Below are 11,647 nucleotides of genomic sequence, written 5' to 3'. Positions count from 1 at the left end.
GCCTTATGAGCCCACTGTGCTGTCTGTCAAGTTAACCCTGATGCTGCCACAAACTTTGGCAATGCAGATATCAGTCAACTCTATTTGTTTGCTCACTTGAAGAGACCGCAGAAGCACCACGTTTCACCCACGCCTCTCACTTGTGCCTAAGAACATCAGGTATCTTTTCAGGTCTTGGAGAGAAGGTACAGCTTGATGCTTTTTTCACTCTCTCCTCATGCTGATGAGAGGGGAAAGAGAGAGGGGAAACTAGTGTCCCATGCTTGCTTTAGTATGCTATGTGAAATGCACGGTCTCTTTAAGATGCTCACAGCAGCTGTTAATTTGGTCCCTGTCGAGACATGAGACTTATGGTCTATGTGAAAGTATTTCAGGTGCTTATGAACTGATTGATTTGGATCCTCCACACACACTCCAGCACAAGGGTGGCTGCCTCAAAGGCCCTCTTTCATGTTCCAGTGCACATTTGCCCCTAGGTTTGTTTCAACAGTATGACTGCAATATTTCTGGGACCTGCCTTTTTTCTGTGTGACCAGAGGTCATTGCCATTGTGCTGTGTTGGTAGAGTGCACACTATTGGCTTTGCTCCCTAAGCCTCTACAGCCTGTTAGAGGTCAAAGCCTGTAGGAGATAAAAATGAAGGTCATGAATAGTAACACTAGTTCTAAAAAGCCCAGTCACAGCCTTCTAACCTTGGCACCCTGCTTCTTTTCCATCCATGACTTTGTGCATGTCGTGTAAGAGTACGTGACCACCTATACAACCTGTAGCCTGTAGCGGTGGTGAATCTGTTCTCATTGGCCAAACAAGAACATGCAAATTTCAGTGTGGTGCTTCATAAGGTGTGAGTGGGTGAACCTGCAGGCCCTGTCGGAGGGCTGAATGGAGGCTTACAATTTCTAATCTCCCATATATGTAATATAAACAAGTAATGAAAAATATAAAAAATAAATCATAGTCATAAACACAGCCAAGAAAATAAATGAAAATTTCATTAGCATATACCTAATATTACTAATATACTCTGAGTCCTCTGAGAAATAAAAAGGAACTGTTTGGGTGCATGTTAAATACCTAAACAGAAGAGGGTAAATCAGGTAACGGAACATTGTTAGCATAATGGCTTACTGTTGTGGCAAAAACTTTATTTTTTCATTTTACGGTGATCAAATAACTTGTAAAAACAAATAACACATTTATAAAAATGTAGCCATTAACTAAACCAGTAACATTACATTACAGTACCTTCCAGTGAAATACATACTGTAACTGTTTATAAGTACAATACAATCAGTTAAATGATCTGAAAATATAGATCTTCTTTCTCTATGGGATGGATGTTTCATGTAGCTTTATAAACTTGTGAAGTGAACAAAAATAACCTGTGCAAAGCAGTTATCTTAGTGCAGTATATTAGCACTTTCTTAGAGATAATCACATGTGCAACTATGAAGTGGCTGTAAGAACTGCTGTTTCCTGAAGCTGTACTGACACGACCAAACGGGAAACCAGGTGAACTGCTAGCACTGTACAATCCTGTACCAACTAATCCGAAACTGTGTAGCCTGCATTAAAAAAAAAAACAACCCAAAAATGTTTTTGTCAGTTAACATTATTTCCACGCATGCACACAGTAAGATTTTTTCCTTTTGCTTGAGGGGGAGAAGACTAATAGGATAAAATGGGTGTCTCATTTTCACATCTTCATCATACAAAGAAAAAGAAAAAATAGATTCCCCTTTATCGGAAAAATCATTGACAGAGCCATCTCGAGATGGTGTCACTGCCTGTAAGAGGAGCATGTTTTTCAAAATCCACTTTAGAATAATGAGAAAACACCACATTTTCTTTTTCTCAGAGATGTGAAAGCTAGTTCAGTGATGGCACCGAGCATTCTTTGGGGGACGAGCAGGATGCAGCACTGCACTCACTTCCAGTCCTACCATACAGTAAGACATTCTCGACAGGTTTCCAGGAGGTTTGACATGTCCAGTGAGAGAACAGCAGTAGACCTTGCTGTTAAACATACTGTATGTAACAGTATAAAAGTCAGTGATCAGGCCACACTCTTGTATTATCTCCACTGAGTCTGCGTTGCCCAGAGTGGGAGTGTGAGGGCAGCAATCACCAGCAGTAGGGAGGGTCCACGGGAAAGCGACTTGCCTGCGGCTGCTGCTGCTGCGCGTTCATCACTCCTGTCAGCTCCGATTACAGGAGCCTCTGTTCCAACAAAAACAAACTCTGTTGTGCAGCCGTCAGAGCAGCCGCTGCCACTGCCAGAACTACTGCCCTCATCACCTGCAGCAACGAAATCACATAAATTAAAATTTACATAAAAATAATATATCATCACAAGCAGCTATTAGTTAAGTCTATGGCAAATGGGGAAATGAGAGTATAAACTCAAGCCCTGGTCTCTCCAGAAAGTGGCACAGCGACGCTCACCCATGCATTCTAGTGATACAGGTGGTGGTAGAATTTGGTAACTCACTTTGCTGAATTGAATCGTTTCATTCAGTTCAATTCAAAAGATACACAGTCACTGACTATCCAATTATACTTCAGAGCACACACCATTAAGTGATCACACCCCCTTCATAACACTGTTAGGCTTGGTGCTGATTCTGACTGTCTTCGGTTCAGTAGTAGGTTTAGTCTGCTGCTGGGTCAACCTGTGCCCTTTCAGTTCAGTACAAAACTAGGCCAAACACTGTTAGCCCTAATGGGTCGACTTAATTGAAATTAATTGCTTTTAATGTCAAATTTCTTCTTGTCATAAGTGCTAATGCAGCCCGGGCCGTTCCAGTTGACAGAGCAAAAAACAGGTTTTATATAATTGAAAATGGCCAAAAATTGGTGGTTATAAATAGCAGTGTATGCAAAAGGCTGAAGCAAGGATGTTCTACTAACAGAGTATGTTAGTGGGTAAACCTGCAGCAACCCTATGCAACTATTTTAGTTGCTTCACTACTTGGTCTCTGATGTTTAACCACTCCTAACAGAAAAAACAGATGTGACAGCAACTAAAATGGAGTTTAAGTTAAAAATTTACCGGCAGTAGCCATGAAGCCACACATTTTATATGTAGCTCAGAGATTCTCTCATCTTGTCAGCTCAAGAGGACCCACAGAATCAGACTGAAAGAATGGTTTCTGTCACGGCAGCATTTGAGATTTATATCATTGGTTGTGTCACCATACCTAACCCTTTTTATTCTCCTAATTAGTAGTATTGGCTCAGTGCAACACTGATGCATCCTGTGGAGTTGTATGATGAGTTGCTTCATGAATGACACCTGAGATCTTATGTTGGTAATAACAATTTATATTTCTGCAGCTGTGTTTTTGTGTTCGTGTGTGTGTGTATCCATGTTGTCCAACTTTTCTCTCTGCACTTTACTTCAAATAATTGATATCATCATGTCTCTACCTGAACTTCCAAACACCATAGAGATTGGCAAACTTACTGGAGTCCTGGAAGTAGATGTCATTTCCATTGTAGGCATTTTTTAGCTTGTTGGTCATGACACGAAGAGCCATGATTTGCTGCCGGATCAGTGTGTCAGGCCTGGTTATATCCACATCCACCTCTGGGTTGTTCACTTGGTTGGTTAGACCCTCCTTCACCACTTCGGGAAAATATCTGGAAAGATTACACACATTACAAGACCTTAACCTAGCATCTAATGTTTCCATGTAGTATTACTGCCAGCACTATTATTAAAATGGCCCATTATTTCATGTTTTCAAATCTGTTTGAAACATTACCTATTAACCCATATATACATTGAAAGAGTGGCTGTAATTTTTTCTCTTCTATATACTGGCCATACAGAGATCCCTTTGAGATGGGGGGCAAAATTTACAGGCTTCAATCTGTGCAAAAAAATGTATAGCAAAGTTCTGCCAAAGCTAATATCATGAAGCTAATGTGAGGCTTTAACAGTCTACATTAGCCAAATCAAATAGGAGCCTGTCCTTTAAGATAATTTAAAAAATATATCATAGTTTAAAGGTGCTATGTGTAAGTTTCCTCTGCCGCCGAACAAGGTTTCTTGCCGGCAGCGGGTGGTGGTAGTGGCTGTGGTGATGATGGTCGCTTGCCAAGAGCTTCAGCCATAATTGCGTTTACAAGACAAGAGGTTAGATTATGCTGTCTGGGCAGTGCTACTTCTTCATCCTCTCATGTTGGACTGAGGGGAGACCGGATGCTACAGTGCCGCACTATCTCAAAGTGGTATTACCAGACGGGATGGACTAGGGCTAGCTGGTTAGCATGCTAACTTCAGTAGAAGAAAAAGATGTGATAGAAATAAAGGCAAAAAAGAGTTAACATTGGCATTGCTTTCCACCACTGGAGACAGCTCTTGGTGAATAAAGGAATTAATTCTGATTCTGAACTCGCAACGTTTCTTCTACACTGGTAAGTAAACAGCTGTTAATGCTTACGTTGGCTAAGTAGCAATAGCAAAACCATACATATAGCACCTTTAAATGAAAACAAGAAAAAAATATTGTGCAGCAAAGAACGTTTTCATGTTAGATTTAACTATAGTTTACCTTCAAATAACTGTGTAAAATATAAGTAGAGTCTGTAATGTGCAACAGAACATTTAAATGAAGCTATCAAGCGACATCAGTGACAGTGAATCAGAGTCAATCTACTGTATGAAGAGCTTAACACATTGTAAATACCAAAACAAGCAAATAAAGAAACCAAAACACAAACCTCCCATTTATCACAAAAAAGCTTCAAATTAATAAAACATAATTTTTATGTTACATATCTGGGGGGAAATTGGTGAATATGTTCCTCAATTTGCTTGTGCTGTATCTATTTGCAGTGTTTTTTTAAATGAAGCATACATATTGTCAAAGTGGTGAAAAAGTTACTTGTGTTGTCTCTACTAGGATTTGTTTTCTTAAAATGCTGTGCGTTGAGAGCTCTCTTCCAAACCAAAGCAATCTAATCAAGTTACAGATATTATAGAGCTCAAGTTCTTGTTATATGCCAGCCCGGTTGCAGGGTCAGCCTCTTGTGCAGCCATTTTGTCCATCTCTTTCAAGTGTGTTTGACCAGAATTTGCATCCATGCTTACTCCACAGCACCACATATTAGATAATCTCTTGAAATTGAAGAACATGTGTGAATATCTCATCATCTCGTGTGACAAGCTAAGAATTTAGAAGTAGACCAACTGAAATTAGACAGAATTGTATGTGCTACTTTTTGTAATGATGGCTGCTTAAATCTGACAAAATATAAATATGTAATCAGTCTTAATTGTCTATTTCAATGATGGGATTTACTTAATTGCAGCAGTAATTGCAGTCTTGTTCACATTTATACACGTGTGCATGTCTGTTGTATTACCATTTAACTATTAAAATTGTATTTAATTTAATTAGTCTTATACAAAATGAAGTGGACATAGTTTGTGTTTAAGTAACATGAGAATCTGGTGATTTTATAACACACTCCTGCAATGGTCTGACTGTTACTGACATTTTATTATGTCTGGATAATCAATTTACCTACTAGATTTAGAGCGATGCTTAAAAATGGTACTGGCATAAACAAGATAATTAACGTTTATTTATTGCACCATCTGGTGATTTTCTTACTTAGAGATGGCCAAAGTGATGGGGTGATATATTTTTTTTTGCCAGTGTCTCTGGCTCACTGTCAGAGAAAACAACTTACTGTCCAATCTACTGTATGGCTTGGTGATACTCTACCTGCTGCAGTGGTGATAAGAGGTGTTGGAAACTTCACAGTCCTCTTGTATTAGAACCTCACAGCTTATGTAGAAGTTCTCCATATAAGCACTAACCATTGTACTTACAGAGAGAGTGTTAATCTGGGAACTCAGTGTGGTTATTTTAATCCCTGGTAGGCAAAATGTGATAACTGTAGAGCAGGGTGACTCTGCTGGGACTTGCAGAGGTCCTCACCTGCCCTTAGTGTGGCTGTTCCAGCATTGCTCCTCGTTAGACTCTGTGAGCTTGCCCTTGGCACAGATGTCATCTGGCAGGTTGGACCAGAACTTCCTGGACTCCTTCAACTTCTCTTTGATGTCAGTCACCTGCCATGGGCCAAAACAGAGGAAAGAAATATATTAGGTTGATCATTTTTCATTTTAATGGCTGAGAAGTGAATCGACCATCAAAGCTGTTGTGCTTAATAGTAACACTGACGAACACACAACCTTTGTAGTTCTCAGAATGGATATTACGTGGTTTCCAAAATAACCAAACAATACAACATACAGTAAAAAATATTTGTGACTGTTTTATTATTTGTTATAGTTCATAAACAGCCATGACACTTCACAGGTGTGTGGTTGAGATCAAAATGAAGGACAAGATCGAAGATGGGTGTGGTCCGACCCATTATTACACCTCGTGAGTCTCTGTGTGCGTGAGTACGAGTACTCCTGTAATAATCAAGTAATGACAACTGAGTGCTCATGGGTCGGAACCTAAACATGTTGATGGGCTTCACGGCTGGTGTGATCCTATCGCAAGATGGTCTCTAGCTCCATTTTGCTTCTTGTCCACTTCCACCCATATTGTGGTCATCACTGATTCATACAAGACAGACTTGGGGTTGCGAATTTGATATTTGGCATGAGCGGTCACCCCCGACTGACTCCATCTGGACTCAGCAAGAAATTTGACCGGGTGACCAGCAAACAAGAAAAAAAAAAAACATGAGGAACGGAGGTTTGAATGAGACCATCTACCTCCGTCCTCTAAGTCTCTCTCTCTCTCATTAGAAACACGAAAAACTAGTTTTGTTGTATATGTGTTAAGACACAGTCAGTGACAAATGAAAATATGAAATAATTAAAAAATAATTTTAAGTCAACTGTCAGTAATTACAGGCATTTATATACATTCACAAGTGAATTACATGCTTCAGAGACACAAGCCGATTGCAAACCAGCAAAAGCCTAATGCACCACATGTAAAAAATATTGGATAAGAGCCCAAAATTTTCATTTGGGTAAATGATTACATGTTCACCTTGGATGACAGCATGAACACAGATTCACTTAAAAAGTTATGAGATAATATTCAAAATTTTTAAATGTAAAGGAATGGTTTAACATTTTGGAAATTTCGTGTATTTCCTTTTTTGCCGAGAGTTAGATGAGAAATTTGATTTCCATTCTTATGTCTGTTCTTTACATGTGAATCTAGAGCACGCAGCTAGTTAGCTTAACTTAGCATTAAGACTGGTGAAAGGGGGAAGCAGCTGGCCTGACTGTGTGTAAACAAAACAAAATCTGCCTTCCAGCACCTTCAAAGCTGACTTATTAACACGTTACATTTTATTTATTCAGTCCGTAAAAAAAGCAGAAGTTGTTCTTTTACAGGGGGTTATGTACCTATTTCTTGGCCATAGTGTGCACCGTCCACAAATAGTCCAGTACATAACCCCGTGTAAAACTACAACTTGTCACTGTAGTTTACACTGTAGTTTTTGTTGGGTTAACAAACAAGATATAATGTGTTAATTAAGTAATTTTAAAATTACTGATAAGCTGGTCTTTTTATTATCTTGGAACAGAGCCAGGGTAGCTGTTTCCCATTCTTTTTTTTTGCTAGGCTAAGCTAACTGTTTGTAGCTTCATATTTACTGTATAGACGTAGAGTCGCATTGATCTTCTTATCTACCTCTTGTCAAAAAAGCAAATAAACATATTTCCCAAAATGTTGAACTTTTCCTTTAAAAAAATATATATTATAATGATAATAATGATAATGCAGTGTGACAGAAAAAGTTGTAACTTTTCATACAATATATATAATGGACAAGCAGCTGATCCTTCACTTTCCTCCCACTTCTAAACATGGACAGTTTGCTGGAAGTAGCCAAGAATCTAAACTGGAGGTTTTGCTACCAGGGATACAACACTGGGGCTGCGGTTGGAAACTGGAAACTGTCATGAGGTCAAGGAAAAATGTGAAAGAGAATTCATAAGGACTTAGGAAAATACAACCACAGTGCTAAGAGAGTCCGACTGCATTTACACTAGACTATGTAATTATGTGACGGAGAATGTTATCGACATGGGTCTCTTTAAATGTTGCTGCTGCAAGGAATTGTGTGACAACATTATCTCCTTTGCTTTCATAAAGGATGGTCCAAACACCTTTCCTTAGCTTTACAGAATTCAACCAGCTCTTATCACAGCTGCCACTTAGATACTTCAAAGGTCATTTCACTCAGTTAGGGACCTTCCTAAGCAAAAAAGAACTGTCCGACCGCAGCCCTGAACTTAGTCACATTTGACTGCCAAACTAATTTGTTTGTTATTTAATACCAGTAACAATATAGAATAAACTTAAGAGCATTTTTGTTATTGATAGATTACAAAAACTTACAAATACTACACATAATGCCCCAAATGTGCAGCTACTTGGCTATATGTTTTTGCTTTTACTTTGGTTTATGAATACAGCGTGGAAAATTAGTATAGCTACACCAAGTTTACAGTGAGTGAGAAAACAGGTGATTTTATGCTTAAAGACTCAAAACAAACAGATCAATAGATATATCCTGCATCCATAAAACAGAATGAAGCCAGAAACTGAGCCCTGTATTAGACAGGTGATGTATTCATCGTGAGTGTGTGTGTGTGTGTGTATGTGTGTGTGTGTTTGTGTGTATGTGTTAAAATATATTTTGGCAAGAAAGAACATTGTTTATGGGTTACGACCTTCTCTGTGAAATTCTATTGCTTTCAAAAGCATTGCAATTTTTTCTGTAAATTGTTTTGGACTGAACCAATTTCGGCTGCTGATTTCTTCAAGGCTCTGAAAAGCATAGACTGCAAAGTATCTGTCTCATACAATTTATACACATATATTTCAAAAACATCATCTGATTGAATGCAAAGCCCAAAGCCTCTATCCTTAATCTTAGTAATATTTCAGCTGAGATGCCAAAGTACACAAATATGTACAGTAAGGTCTTCGAACCTAGCAGGTTAAGCTGAGTTTTTCCAGGGGTGCATCCAGATTTTAGGTCTAGGCACAGCTCTGTGTGTAGTCACTCAGCTGCAAAAAAAGGAAATCTCCACAAATATCAAACAAACAAGAAATTACAAACTTCCCACTCCTCCTTACTCCAACCCCATTAATTAACTAGTGAGGAGTGACTGACACAGATTAACGGCTGTTACCTCAGGCCTCTCTTCATTGGTTGAAAGGATTGTTCTTGCAGTACAGGAGAGGAAAATATAGCTGCCACTATATCTGAGATTCTCTGCTTGTTTGTACCAATACATTTTTTTTTTCAATTACTTGGAAACAAATGTTGATCAATAAAATGTACCTACTGAGGCTTTAATTTAAAAAAGAAAAAAAGAATATTCAATGAAAAAATCCCAACTCAAGTGAGCTGACTAGCTTTTTCTGGATCTTTCGACCTTATGCAAGTTTGGTACAATAGTGATAAAACATAAACCGTGTGTTACAGTTAAAACTTCAGAAAAGGATTGTTAGTGGACCTTACATTTGCAGTTTTCTGTTAAACTGTTGTTTCCAAAGGCAATAATGAAATATGATGCTTCACTTTTCAAGCCAACATGACAACAAGCATACTCTATCTGCTGATGAAGACTGTCAAAAGGTTGAAAGTTCCAGACAAAGCTGGCAAATCCTTCTTGAGTTAGCGTTATGAAACTATTTCCAGGGTCAAGAAGGAGCTTAATGCTTAAATTTAAATTATTGACACACTCAAAAAACACTTGTCAATAACACTGAACTATAGAAAAGAGCTCAGACTATGGCAGAAATTTACATCAGACTTTGCTGCTACCTGCACCAAATTCTCACAGTCGACTTAACATCTATGAATAGATGTGTTTAACGCCTGCTCTTCCTATGTACTTGATAATACACAGTTACCTTTCCAGTAGTGACTTAGTCTGTCACATCAATATTATATTTACACATTCTCCCTCTATGTTCTGTACGTTTTGCTAGATGTACTGCATATTTCAAACAGAACAGGGATTAATAAATGTAATTATTTACACACCATGTTAGCAGATCAGGTTTATCAGAATCAGAATGAGAAAAACTTAATGATCCCTGAAGGCACATTGCTTTGTTACAATTGCATAACAAACAGTTAGCAAAGAGTAAGTAATAAATGAAATAGTAAGAACTATTATAAATAGTAAAACAATAGTAAACAATAAATAAACAGTATGTGAATAGAGTGCAGCAGGAATGAGTCCTAAAACCCAAAAATAAGTTAGAATTTTTTCACTTTTGGTTCCTTCATCTCGAAGTCAATTGGTTTTTTTGTTTGATGCCTAAAATACGGTCTGTGGTTAACACAAGCTCAGGACATTTTCACGTTTTATTTTTACGACATAAGTAACGTCAGTAAATACCCCACTCATGATGTTTTAAGCTTTAACTTGTCTTAAAAATGGCGGTTGCTAACAAGTGGCCACTTGAAACTACGGAGATTGTTGGGTACATTAAATGTCATCCCGCCGAACACGAAAACCAATCTACTCACCAGTCTGCCTTTACAGCCTCGTTGGGTTTATACTCACGCTCTTGCAAACTATTTCTAACTTTTTAAAAGGAAAGGCTTTTGTAGAAGAGGTAAGTGTGTTATATCAGATTAAATATATATATATATATATATATATATATCAGATTACACAAAATATGTAAGTATCATAAACTTTTATTTTTTAGAGTCCAGTGATCTCATGTTGCCATTGACGATACAAAGGAGATACACTCATTTCCATCAGTCTCTGTTGACTGGACCCTGCTCTCTTCCCTTATCATTTTTTGCTCTTCTGCATCCTCTGTGTGTCCTCCTCCAGATTTTTGCTTGGATCGCCATTGTTCTGGTGGCCATGCGACCAGATAGGCAATGCGACCATGGAGTTGCTGCGTAATGGTAGCATAGCTGAATAATAGCATTCGAAAACATAGCTGAAGAAATAATATCATGGTGAAAAAAAAAAAAAAAAAGACCAAATCTCTCTCTACTAGTATGTTTAGAAACAGTGCAGCTTAAATAAGTTACTAGTAAAAATTCAAACGAGTATGACAAAAGAAGAAAATAAAAAAGTTGTAAAAATAAGTAATAAAAGCAGGAGCAATTGCGTCAGGCTGCATGCACATCAGCCCCCCCCCAAAAAAAATATATAGACATTAATACATTTTCACCAACGGTAACTGTTCTGCAGATAGTTTTACACATGCAACCTATTAGCAGATCAGTCTTTGATTTGACACAGAAGCAAACAAAAGCAGCCTCTCATTTCAATCTGATAACAGTTGATTTAATCTCCTGAAATGATGAATGTTGCTAGCAGATTTTAGCAGTTATTGTAGTTAGCTAGCTGGCTAATTTACATTACCTCCATGAGTTGGTTGAACACTCCCTCTCCAGCTCACTTTTAAATTTTTCAAGCCGACTTCTTTATAAAAACAAGAATCCTAAACATGCATGCATGATGATGGCTACATACATAACAATGCCAAAAGATTGAGGCTAAAGCTGCATGTACTAGGCAGAACGTCAGAATCTTCTCCAGTCAATTATTCAAGTTAATAATGAGCAGCATTTTTTTTGCAAGATAATCAGCCCTAGTATTACA

At 38.0% G+C, this 11,647-nt stretch overlaps 1 protein-coding gene across 3 annotated transcripts in view; it reads right to left on the bottom strand.

Moving 5' to 3' along the window:
• Positions 1-1,225: 1,225 nt before the first annotated feature.
• The window catches only part of gpc6a (glypican 6a), a 214,598-nt gene continuing 204,176 nt past the window's right edge, over positions 1,226-11,647 (bottom strand). For all 3 annotated transcript variants that reach the window (XM_040134241.1, XM_040134154.1, XM_040134071.1), the window contains 3 exons: positions 5,955-6,085; positions 3,467-3,642; positions 1,226-2,298 (listed from right to left, as the gene is read on the bottom strand). In XM_040134241.1, the coding sequence (XP_039990175.1) occupies positions 2,075-2,298; positions 3,467-3,642; positions 5,955-6,085 (531 nt within the window). In that variant the 3' untranslated portion in view covers positions 1,226-2,074. The remainder of the gene's footprint in view (positions 2,299-3,466; positions 3,643-5,954; positions 6,086-11,647) is intronic.

Source organism: Xiphias gladius, chromosome 1 (assembly GCF_016859285.1).
Source record: "Xiphias gladius isolate SHS-SW01 ecotype Sanya breed wild chromosome 1, ASM1685928v1, whole genome shotgun sequence".
In the NCBI taxonomy this organism is placed as follows: domain Eukaryota; kingdom Metazoa; phylum Chordata; class Actinopteri; order Istiophoriformes; family Xiphiidae; genus Xiphias; species Xiphias gladius.
Note: the sequence above shows the minus strand (reverse complement) of the source record. Positions and strands in the feature narration are given on the sequence as shown.